Source organism: Lynx rufus, unplaced genomic scaffold, assembly GCF_022079265.1.
Source record: "Lynx rufus isolate CCGP_SWC_20201006 ecotype Redwood Valley unplaced genomic scaffold, mLynRuf1.p SCAF_2, whole genome shotgun sequence".
In the NCBI taxonomy this organism is placed as follows: Eukaryota; Metazoa; Chordata; class Mammalia; order Carnivora; family Felidae; genus Lynx; species Lynx rufus.
Genome location: NW_025814834.1, coordinates 179,695,825 through 179,708,146, shown reverse-complemented (window position 1 = coordinate 179,708,146; position 12,322 = coordinate 179,695,825). Strand labels below are relative to the sequence as shown.

The 12,322-nt window shown below is 51.3% G+C and overlaps 1 protein-coding gene across 1 annotated transcript in view; it reads right to left on the bottom strand.

Moving 5' to 3' along the window:
• The window catches only part of SLC1A7 (solute carrier family 1 member 7), a 44,226-nt gene that overhangs the window by 11,036 nt on the left and 20,868 nt on the right, over positions 1-12,322 (bottom strand). The window contains exons 3-4 of the mRNA XM_047082352.1: positions 8,483-8,698; positions 444-486 (exon numbers count right to left, since the gene is read on the bottom strand). Of these exons, the coding sequence (XP_046938308.1) occupies positions 444-486; positions 8,483-8,698 (259 nt within the window). The remainder of the gene's footprint in view (positions 1-443; positions 487-8,482; positions 8,699-12,322) is intronic.

Below are 12,322 nucleotides of genomic sequence, written 5' to 3'. Positions count from 1 at the left end.
ATTCTTTTTAAAAAGAAACAGAAAACAGGCTTAGAAGACAGACAGACCCGGGTTTTCCTACCAGCGCCATCATTTACTGGTGGTACAACCTTGGGCAGATCTTTTAATCCTTCTGTGCCTCAGTTTCCTCATCCGGGAGAGGGGCTGGCACACTGAGGGCAGGGTTACTGTGAGGACTGACTGAGACAGTGGGCGTGAGCATGGGTGTAAACCTAGAGCACAGTGGCTTCCCCCGACCCTTGTAAGTTCTCTTCGTCAGAAGCTGGAACCCAGGGCAGGGGTGTGGCCATGGGAGGCCGTGAGGATCCAGGTCTCCCCACCTGCCCCCTCTCCAGCATCCGGCCCCCAGGAGGCAGGGAGACTTGCTGGGGAAACCTGTCCCTTCCCAGCCTGGCCCAGGCTGGTCCTGCCTGCCCTGCTCCATCGCTCTGGGATCCACTTACCTGTTTGAAAGTGGCTTCCACCAGGTTGGCTGGGAACATGTTCCTGGGAAGAGAGTCAGCAGTTGAAGAATTCCACAACCCAGCACAGGAGGGCCTGTGGGGTCATCTGAACACCCCGCTTGGCAGGCAAGGCTCTCCGTGACCTAGCCCCACCTCCCTCTCCAGTCTCATCTCTTTCCCACCCCCCAGTACTCAAAGCTCCAAAGGCAATTGCATCCAGTTCCCTAGAAACACTGCACACTTCTCCAGCAGCCGGCCCTTCGTCTACACTGTTCCTTCTGCCTAGAATGTCCTTCCTGCTTCTCTGGCTAATTCGTACTCCAATTAATCAGAGGCCAAGCCTTCTCTGATTGCTGGCCGACTCCATGGGCCTTCCCTTGTGGATCACCTGTGCTCCAGCCTGCTGCAGTGTGGCAGCGGCTCAGGGGTCTGCCTCTCCCACAGATTAGGCCTCCTTGAAAACTCAGTTGTTCGTATCTTATCTGTGCTGCACAACACATGACTTGGCACATGAATGAGATCATAATTCTTGCTAACATTGTTTTCATGAAGCTAAAGGAGGAGGGTGCTTGTCCTATCAGATATGAACACCTTCTGTAAAGATATAATTTTAAAGTGCAGTATTGGGGCACCTGGGTGGCTCAGTCAGTTAAGTGTCTGACCCTAGCTCAGGTCATGATCTCGCGGTCCGTGAGTTCGAGCCCCGCGTCGGGCTCTGTGCTGACCGCTCAGAGTGTGGAGCCTGCTTCGGATTCTGTCTCCTTCTCTCTCTGCCTCTCCCCTGTTCACACTGTCTCTCTCTCTTAAAGTGCAATATTGACACAGCTGTCAACAGAAAAACCAATAGAACAGAACCTATAGCCCAGAAACAGAACCATCTAAATACTTCATTAAAAAAAAATAAAGTGTATTTATTTTTTTTTAAGTAATCTCTACACCCAACATGGGGCTTGAACCCACAACCCCAAGATTAAGAGTCCCACGCTCTTCCAACTGAGCCAGCCAGGTGCCCCTAAGTACTTCATTTTTGATAAAAGTTGCTTCACAGATCAGTGAGGAAAGGAAGGATTTATTAGAGAGCACTGTGTGGCCAATCAACTATTAAAAGAAAACAACAACTTAGAATCCCTATTTATACTTTGCACCAAAATAAATTCCATATGGGTTAAAGAAATAAGAAATTAAAAAAATGAAAACATAAAAAGCTAGAAGAAAATATAGGTTAATATTTTTCAGATGTTGGAATATGGAAGGACCCTCTAAGAAGAAAATGAGCAATAAAAACATCAATAGATTTTACTACATAGAAATTAAGAATTAAGTGGGAGGGAGGGGAAAGTGGGGGATGGGCACTGAGGAGGGCACCTGTTGGGATGAGCACTGGGTGTTGTATGGAAACCAATTTGGCAATAAATTTCATATTAAAAAAAAAAGAAATCCACCACACACACACACACACACACACACACACAAAAGAATTTCTAGGGGCATCTGTGTGGCTCAGTCAGTTAAGCATCCGGCTCTTGATTTCGGCTCAGGTCACGACCTCATCATTCATGAGACCTTGCCCTGTGTGTGCTCCATGCTGACTGTGGAGCCTGCTTAGGATTCTCTCCCTCCCTCTCCCTCTGCCCCTCCCGCTCTTGTGCACATGAACACGCACGCACTCTCTCAAAAAATAAATTCATTTATTAAAAAAAATTTTTTAAAGAAAAGAAATTAAGAATTTCCTAAGAGCAACATGGTATCCTGGGTGGGATTCTGGGGCAGAAAAAAAAGACATTCGTGGAAAATCGGTGAAATCCAAACACGGTCTACAATTTAGTTAATAGTGTTGTACTAATTTAATTTCTTAGTTTTGACATCTGTGCCATCATTCCGTACTTTGCTGACTTCAGGGAAAGCTGGGTGAAGGGTATGTTTGTAAGTTTTCTGTAAACTTCCAATTATGCCAAGATAAAAGGTTAAATAAATTGAGAATTCTCTGAGACAGATTCACATAGAAATAGAATTATAAAGCAAATGACAAACTAGGGAAACTATATGACCAAGTGTTATCGTCCTAAATCTGTAGAGAGCTTTTACCAATCTTGTCTTTGTCTCCTTGTTCCTGTCTCTTCTCTCTAAAACATCAGCTTCCTGGAAGGCAGAGATCTCTCTGTTTAATTCACTGCTGTGTCCCCAGCCACTGGAAGAGTGCCTGGTGTATAACAGGCCCTCAGCAAATATTTGCTGCATAAATAACTTGACCACAAAAATATTAATACCTCAACAGAAAAACGATCGAAAGTCATGACCAGGCAATCCACTTTGCAAGAGAAGGAACACGAGTAGCCCAAAAAAGCTTTTTAAAAATGCTCGACTTCATCAATAAATTAGACTTCCTTTTCGCCTATCAAGCTGGCAAAGGATTTTTGAATGACAATACTCTGTGCTGAGGAGGTTTGGTGACCCAGACACCCCCACATGTTTCTGGCAGCAACCTTTCTGTAAAGCGACTTGCAATTCCACCTGAGGGTCTGCAAACTATTACACCTTTGTCTTGACAACCCACCTCTAGGAATCTTTCCCAAGTCGGGGATGCTAACAAAGATTTTTGTTCACATGTTTGCATCTCCTTAAATAGGCCATGTGGACTGACCTTACCACCAAGTCTTGTTCTTGGCAAATCTCTTCTTTTTCGAGACCCTGCTCATACATACATGGAATTCTATACGAGGACACGAGTATGCATTGTTCCTTAACCTCACATCGCAGCAGCCACTGTTGGAAAGCAGAAACTATCATTTTTTTCCCACCGTCGTTAAAATATAGGTTCCGTGTAAGCATATGGCAGGAGGAAGAGACCTTAGAAGGAGCTACCAAGGCAGAAACTGGGAAAGAGTGGTCATGACTTTTCCCACTAATTTCAGCTTTGTCACAAGAGAGAGAAGGAGCAGGGGTCAGGGGCCGGGATCTCAGAAGCTCAAATGAGGCTTTTTTTTTTTTTTTTCCAAGTTATGAGCAGATTTCTGCCAACAGAATAGTAACTGCCTGCAAGGGCTTTTGACATCAAGCAGACCCAAAGCACCAAAGCCAGGGTTAATGCCGGGGGCTTGCCAGACACAGAGCTGCCAGAATGCAACGGTCCACTGGGCCTGGGTTCTCATGACCAAAAGGGAGGATGCCCGTGCTGTGCCAATGGTTAATAGTCTGAAAATCTCTCCTGGGCACAACCCCAGGAGGTTCGAGTGACTTACAAGGTAGTTTTCTAATGAAACCTAGAGGGAAGTCTGCTTTAGTCTGAAACTAGGAACTTTCAAAAGTTGTAAGAGACCGAATGGAACTTACACCTCGTATGTACATTTCTTTACAATCTCCTTTAAAATTAGAATAATTTAAAATGTGGGTTGTGGCAGGGTTACCTACCCAGTCTCTATTCTCTCCTTCCTTACTGACAGGTGCCCTGGCATGTTACGGGACCAACAGGGCTTTGCTGTCAAACCTTGTCTCCCAGCCTCTCTTGCCAAAGGGGTGGCCAGTGAGAGGAAGTAGGAGTCATTGGGTGGTGCTTCCAGAAAACTCTTGAAAAGGAGCCTACTCAGCCAGGACCCTTTGGTCCTTTCCTCCAACTGTCTTCTTCCTGCTGGAACATGGACATACTACCTAGAGCTTCAGCAACCTTCTTGGACCGTGAGACCCACTGATGATAAAAGCCAAGTGATAAACATGATAGGGGGAGCATGGGATCCTGATGACCATGAGCTGCCCACCGCTGGACTATTGATTTGGGAGAAAACGAAAGCCTTTACCACAGTTAAGCCTCTGCTGATTCAGGTTTCTCTTAACCAGCAGCCGACAGCAACTCTTGACCAATACGTGTGCTCATACTAGTAATCAGTGAACTTTTCCTGTAGTCTTTAATGAATTATACTTTTTGATTCCTGAAGAGGAAAATGTACAATACTTTCTTGTGGCTTTGAATACCCATGAGAAGTCTTCCCATTTGCCCCATGAGGCCTGGGCTCCTGGTGGCATAAATTCCGACGTAATGTGCTTGGGAGACATTAGTAGTCACGCCCATCAAGTATACACGGGCCCGGCCTTCCTGCACATCACTTGGGGCAGGGCCACAGTCTGTGGCGCTTCTCCTTACTTACTCTTTCTTTTTTTTTTTTTTTTTTAATTTTTTTTCAACGTTTATTTATTTTGAGACAGAGAGAGACAGAGCATGAACAGGGGAGGGGCAGAGAGAGAGGGAAACACAGAATCGGAAACAGGCTCCAGGCTCTGAGCCATCAGCCCAGAGCCCGACACGGGGCTCGAACTCACGGACCGTGAGATCGTGACCTGGCTGAAGTCAGACGCTTAACCGACTGCGCCACCCAGGCGCCCCATTACTTACTCTTTCTAAGTCCCCACTGCGATGTTCTAAACTTGCCCTTAACCCCATGTCACCAACCCATGCCCCAAGGTGGGGATTGTTCCTTTGCAAGCACAGCCCCTGAGAACTTCATCCAATCCCTGAGAGGGTCACTGGGAGCTGTAAACAGAGCCAAGTCATTAATTCATCTCTCTGGTGTTTTAATAAGATTGGAAAAAAAAGAAGGGGCCCAGCTCTGATTAGTGTTCCTCTTGTTTGGGTTGTTTTCTGTGAGTTTGCACTGTGAGGAGACGTCAGTTTTCTGGAGCTCCGGGAAATGAATTCATGTCTTGGTGAGTCGTCTGGGGATGTGGCCTGTTGTGTTCCTCTGGAATCATCTTTGAGAGATGGAAGCGTGTCTTGCTGGCCCTGAGTTATGCTGCGTCCTTCTTTCACTGTTCAGGTGGCCCCTCCATCCTTCTGACTTCTCATCTGTCACACCTGTCCCCACTTCCCTGTTCCTTGCCCTGGCCATCCGTGTTCTCGGTCACTTATCAACGCCAGATAGCCACCTGCTCTGGGCCAGAGCAAGGGTGAGGGGACCCCTGGAAGCCTCCCTCCTGATGTTCTCATTTTCTGCATGGCCTCCCAGAACATCAGAGCTAGGAAGGATCTCCAAGAGTGGCTCTCCAGTTCTTGTCTGTCTGTCCTAAAACAGAGGGCAGCCTGCTGCAAGGACTTGCATTTGCCCCCTCCCCAGCTCTTAGCACCACGTCTTCGCCCAGAGCAGGTGTTTCATAAAGGTGGGGTGGAAGTGACTGCACCCTAAACAGAGCATCCTCTTGCCTCCAGTCACATCCTGTCCACTCTGCCCTGCTCCAATCCATCCTTCCCAAACTCACCAGCTTCCTGTTTCTAAAGCCAACCCCTCACTTCCTGTTTCTAAAGCCAACCCCTCAGCCTGGGTTCAAGGTCTTCAAGGTTGGGTTCTGCACCATCCTCCCAACCCCATCTCCCAGAACCCACCTCCGGAAGCTTGTGCTCATGCCCTGCAGCTTCCTCCCTGGTTTGTAGGCCTCTGTGTTTCAGAACTACTGAGTGAGAAGGGATCTTGAAAACCAATGGGGAAACTGGGGCCTGGAAGGACCACACAGTGACAAGACCTCACATCCCCAAGGTTCTGGTTTCCTGTCCCAGGAAGCATGTGACCTCTCTCTGCAGTCCCACTCTCTGACTAAGAAATGGCTCCAGTGAGGTCCAACCGCTCAGCTTTGCAAAACAACTTGCCTTGGGGTTGAGAGCAACTGGGGGAAAGCCTAAAACCAGAAGGATCAATTTTCACCACGTGAAAAGCAACCAAGAGCAGGAGCCACTCCTGGAACATTTGACTCTGACACGTGTGTCCAATCCAGAGCCCTCAGCCCCTGAGCAGGGGAGGCAGTGGTGGGGAGGGCGGGGACTCCCTGAGCACCAACTCCTTCCACCACAAGGAAAGGCTGTTTCAAATCATAGAATCCAAGAAAGGATGAATCATAGCTGCTAAATCTTAGAAATAATGGATCTTAGAAATGAAGCTTCTCGAAATTCTTCTTCCCTTGGTTTCTAGGACATCTGTTCTCCTGGTGTGGTTCCCCTCCCGTCCCTCTGCTTGCTCCTGCTCTATCAGCCCTACACAAACCTCTAATGTGGGTCAAGGCTCGCCCTGGGCCTCTGAGCCACACACTTGGCACTTCCTCCCTGTACCAGTGTGTCTCCTCACGGCTTAGACCCCAGCCCCACTGGCGACCCTGTGTCCTAGGTCTGTATTCAGCAAACACCGAGCACCTCCTCTGCGCTGTTCTAGGCTCCAGGATACAGCAGGGAACAGATTTTTGTAAAGATCTAGCCCTCGTGGAACATATTTTATTCCAGTGAGGGAGTCACAAGGAGAACTAGAAAAAGTACACAGACAGGATAATGTCAGGTAGTAATAAAGGCTATGCTGAGAACAGACCATAGGGAAGCAGAGAGAAAGCAGGGTGACGAGGTTGGATACTCTGATGAGAGGTGATAGTGGTCTGGGAGATGGCGAGAGTGGCAGAGGAGGACAGAAGGGACAAGGTTTGGAGTTTTGAAGGTAGAGCTGACAGAATTTGCCAACAAACTGGATGCAGGATATGAGAAAATGAGAGTCGGTGGCCCAGTCTCCCAACCTCCGTCTCCCACTCGGACTCTCCCAAAGACTCAGATCCAGCAGCCAACCATCCGCTGACATCTTCCCCAGGAAGTCCACACCCGCTCTGCCATTGTCCTGTGACTCGGTGAGCACACCGCCATCCAGCTGGGTGTTCAGACCAGAGGCCCCAGTGCCCTCACAACCAGCACCGCCCACCTCCTCCTCCCCCTCCTCCCTCCTGCTCGTGCCTCCCTCCTGTCTCCTGCTGGTTTTACTGTCTGAGCAATCCTCAGTCTGCGGTCTCCCCGTGCCCATGGCCACCACCCTGGCCCCATCCCTGCCTGTCTTCCCTTCCATCTCCTGCCCCCCTCCACCTCCACTCTACAGCCAGAGGGAGCCTTCCGGATCGTGCCACTTCTGTTTTTCAAGCCCATTTCCTGTGGCCTTTAGGACAAAACACAAGTTTCGGCCTGGGTCACAATATCCTTCACAATGATGTCCACTCCCCTTTCCCCTGGTGCCCCAGCCACGCTGAGTGGGTGAGGATTTTTCCCTGCACTTTCCCTCTCTGCTCAGGACCTTTGCACAGCTGTTTCCTTAACCCGGCATGGGCTCCTGGCTCCCCTGCCTTCCCTCTCATCCCACACTTTACCTGGGGCACCTTTGCCGCCTCCGAGTCTGCTCTCTGCACTCACCCGCAGCCTGTGCTTCCCTCATCACAGCCCCCACCCCCGTGTTGTCCCTGTCTGTTCGTGGGCCTTTCCCTCCTCCGGGGCTAGGGCCAGGCTTGAGTGCCCGGTCCAGGGTGGCCACTGGCAAGAGAGTGAATGAGTGATGGAGAGGAGAGGGGTGGCCCATATGGAGTCTTGGGAAAGGTGGGGGTATCAGATGTGGATGCATCTCTGGGTTTACAAAGCTTTCCTGGGAGGAGGACTCAGTCCCTGGAACAGACGGTGAACAGCATCTGCGTGGCTCAGGCAGAGCACCATGGGGCAAATATCACTGCCCTTGGAGTTAGGCCCACATTGAATCCTGGCTCCATGACCTGCCTGCTGGATGACCCTGGAAAAGTCACGTCCTCTCTTTGAGCCTCACTCCCTCATCTGTGAGAAGAGGACCGATAAGGAAAAGGCGGGGGGGGGGGGGGGGGGGGCGTGGCCACTGGGGAGGCTGGGTGCACACAAGCAAGCTCGGTCAGTCAGCAAACACCTGCTAATGCCTGCTCCGTGCCAGGCCACCCGCTGGGGCTGGGATCCCAGGTAGCTGACCCCTGTTCTGCCCTTGAGGTGCTCCCAGTCTCTTGGAGGCAGACAGCGCAGTGTGACCCCAGTGGGTGGCATAGGGGCTGAGGGAACAGAGACACTGTTTGCGTGGCCTCTGTGGTGACTTCTCATTACCACAGTCCTCAAGAGCAGACCTTTAGCACCCCTCTCCCCATGCCCTAGCCTGCCTCTGGTAGACATGTGAGGCCAGGCTTGTGGAGCTGGTGACCCCAGCCCAGGCATGGCGTCCCCAAGTAGGGTATCGGGTGGCAAGAATTACCGGATAAGGTCCAGCAGGGCGTCGGCCGAGCTCATGATGGGCTTCCCGCTCTGCTCTGTCGTCTCCTTCTGGGCCGCGCCCCCCGGGTGGATGATAGAGACCATGATGATGCCCACGATGACTGCCACGAAGGTGGTCCACAGGTAGTATGCCACGGTGAGGATGCCCAGGCGGCTGGAGGTCTTGGCATCCAGGGAGGCGAGGCCAGACATCAAGCTGCGAGAGCAACGTGGGTCAGGGTCTGAGGGCTGGGGGGGGACGGGCACTCAGGTGTACCCACTCACACCCCCTCCTGGCTCTGCCCAGCACCCTCAGAGTGCTGGAGGGATCATGCAGGCATGGAGGAGCCCTAGCCATCCAGTTCTATGGCCCCTCCATCCTGGTTTTCTGCTCTGCTCTCTGGCCCACACCTAGAGTCACCAGCCACAGACTTTCACACCTCCAGGCCCTTGCCAGCATGTTTCCTTTGGCCGGTGTCCTATCACCAGATTCCTCCACTTCCTGAAGTGCTACTCACTGGATAAGACCAAGCTCAATGTCACGTCTCTGGCGACATCTTGGACTCCCTGCCTCTCCCCCAGAGTTAGGAGCTCATGGCCTCTGTCATGACCCTGGTTGTCGCTGTCTACCTGTCTCTCTCATCAGGCTGACGACACGAGAGAAGAGGGGCAGGTCTGACTTCTCTCTGGGTCCCCAGTGCCTGCACAGAGTGAGCTCTGGGCACAGGTGGTTGCTGCAGCCTTGCTGAATGCACTCACGAAGGAGAGTGAGTTAGAGCCCTGGGCTGAGTCCCCATCCTGGCTCTGCCAACCGGCTGTGTGACATCTTTGGGCCTCAGGATCCCATCTCTAAAATGGGGCCATGGTTTCTCCGAGATGTGCCACCCTGTGGCCATCCGGGTTACCCGCTGGGCCCAGATTCCCCTTCGTCACTGTGGGAGGCTGTGTTGAGGGCCCTTGTGGGTCTCCCCTCGGCTCCTCCCCACCCCTGCCTGCCTGGCCCTGGGCTCTCTGCCTGCCATCCAGGGCAGTTGGTGGGGTGGGGCAGAGAGATTAGTTAAGGAGATCCTTGTGCTTTGCTTTGCTGCCAAAAGGATTTTTCCCCAAAGCCCTTTCATTCTTTCAGATAAAGGACGTATTTGTCTGGTTTCAATCATGTAAACAAGAGTGGATAATCCCTCCCCATCCCACTCCTCTTATCGTTAGACTACTCGCAGGCAGCATCCAGGGTCAAGGTGAACCTCTCCCCACCTCAGGCTGTAGCTGCTGCCTTGAGTGCCCAGCTCTTCCCCGCTCTCTGTAGCAAAGGCTCGCTCTTCTGTTAAGATACAGTTGAAGGCTCCTCCAGGAAGCTTTCCCTGATGACCAGCTGGAGCAAAGGCTCCTTCCCTGGGCTCCCCCAGGCCCTGTGCTGGCCTCTGCCCCAGCCCCCACCTCACTGAGTTGCTGACTGTTTACTGAAAGTGCCTCCAGCACTGGGCCCGGGTCTGACTCAATGTGGGGTCCACAGAGCCAGGCACGGGGCCCGGCCGCAGTGAGCTTGGTAGCAGCTTGCTGAATGAGGGAGGGAATAAATAATGAATCAATGAATGAATGTTTACAATCTCTGTTCATCCCTTGTCAACCAGTATGCCGTATGTTAGTGATGGGCTTAGGGTGGGTCTCGGACATAAATCCTGAAGGGCTCGTAACGGGATTGTGCGGGCAAGGGACACGGGAGGTTGCTCTGCAATTATTATCCATGGGAGCCATTATCCCTAGACTGGAGCCAGCACATAGGCGCAGGGCCAAGCAGTCCTTTGACCACAACAGAATCCCCCCAGCCAAGTCCACAGGGAAGCCATGGCCCTGAGGGGGAGACCTGCCCGAGGTCACACAAAACACTAGTGGCCAGCTGGACCAGAACTCGGGCCCCAGCTCCAGGCCTGTCCTCTTTCCTTCACGTATTTATTCAAACCTTTAGCACATGCCCACTCTGTGCCATGCCCTGTGTTCACAGAAAGAAATCAGAATCGCTCCCCAACCTCAAGTTGCTCCTGGTATCGGGGGCAGGGTAGGGTCAGGAAGGAGACAGGCGGGGACACAGGCACAAGTGGACTCAAGGAACCAGGAGACAGGGTGGCTGTATTAGTAGCATAAGCAAGGGGACAAGGACGTACTGTCTTTATTCACTTCTAGCTAGGAGAGTCAGGAAGGGCTTCCTGGAGGAGGGAACATCTGAGTTGGTTCTTGTGAGGAAGAGGAAGATTTGAAGATGGGGCCGATATCGCGGGCAGTGAGACAGCAGAAGCCAACAGGGAGGCTGCCAAGGGTGGGCACACTGGGCTGTGTAGTGTGGTCAGAGCTCAGGTCACATTAGAGGCATGGTGATATGGGGGACACACAGATAAGGCTGTGCTCAGGAGTGGGGGTGGCCTTGAGTGCCAGGCCAAGGGGGACAGGAGGGAGAAGTGGGGTCCAGTACAGCTCATCCAGCAGAATTTCCTGGCTGCAGGACACTGAAGTGGTATTTGTAAGAGCAAACAGCTGGGACTAACCCAAGAAATCATCAGTGCAGAATTAGATTAAAAGTTACAGCATATCCATGCAATGGAGTTCTAAGCAGCCATTAGAGGTGACGGTGGCAATGGAAAGATGTTCCTACTTGATGTTAAGTGGAGGGGTGCCTGCAGGGCGCAGAGCCTCCTGTGACCGAGATCCCGTTCCAGAATGTACAGTCCAGATACGGAGATCCTTGAAGGATTGTGCAGGACAGGGGCGTACATGACAATCGGATTTCAGAAAGGAGCAAAGAGCCCCTGAGAAGGCCACCCTCAGGAAGAAGAGGTCTAACTCAGGGGTGGTGCCAACTCGGGGACAGACCAGGATGTGGGAAGGGAGGGGGTGTGGGTTCTACATAGAGCAAGAGGGGACCTGACGCAGGCGCTCTGGAAAGGGGAGGGCTGATGGATAAAATGGAAAGGATTCCGACACCTGGGACCCCAGTCAGTTCCCCTCTGGAACCTCTAAACTGGGAAGGGTTCTTCTCCTGGCTGGAGAGAGAGGTGAGCCATGGAGAGGGGAGCTCGCGGGGAGGAAACTGCTGGCAGCAGCCGACAGAACAGCCAGGCTGGTGCGGGCAGCGCAGGGTGACCGCAGGTTAGCGGAGGGCAAGAAGGTCGGGAGGTTAAGTGTGAGGAAAGCCCCGGACTCCGCGTGTGGCAATGGTCACTGCAGGGACTCACGGTAACGAGAAAGGAGGTTCAAGCTGTTAAAGTGACTTTTCCATAAACAAACAAACAAATGATAAATAATAAATAAAGTGACCTTTCTGAGAACCTACAGGCTGGGGTATGGAGGCTTTGTGAGGACTCACATGGATATGCACAGAAGAAAACTCTGGAGAGTTTAACAGTAGCTATCTTTGAGTGGTGGGATTATGGGTGATTTTCATTTTGTTTTACTGTTTATTCACATTCTCTATTCTTTCCAGAATGAGCATGGCTTGCTTGTGTGAGGGAAAACACAATCCCTTGAGTAGCCGGCAGCCACAGAAACCGTAAATTGTCTGGAGCTTAACTGTCTGCGAACACTGGAACATCCACCTCACTTGATCCTTAAAAAATATTCTAACTCAGCGTTGCCCTATAGAATCATCATGTAGGCCACAATTTTAAAATTTTAAATTTCCTAGTAGTCACATTTTTATTTTTTAATTTTGTTAATGGTTTTTTTTTTTTTTTTTGAGAGAGAGAGAGAGAGAGAGACAGAGACAGAGACAGAGCGCAAGCAGGGGAAGGGCAGAGAGAGAGGGAGACACAGAATGTGAAGCAGGCTCCAGGCTCCGAGCTGTCAGCACAAA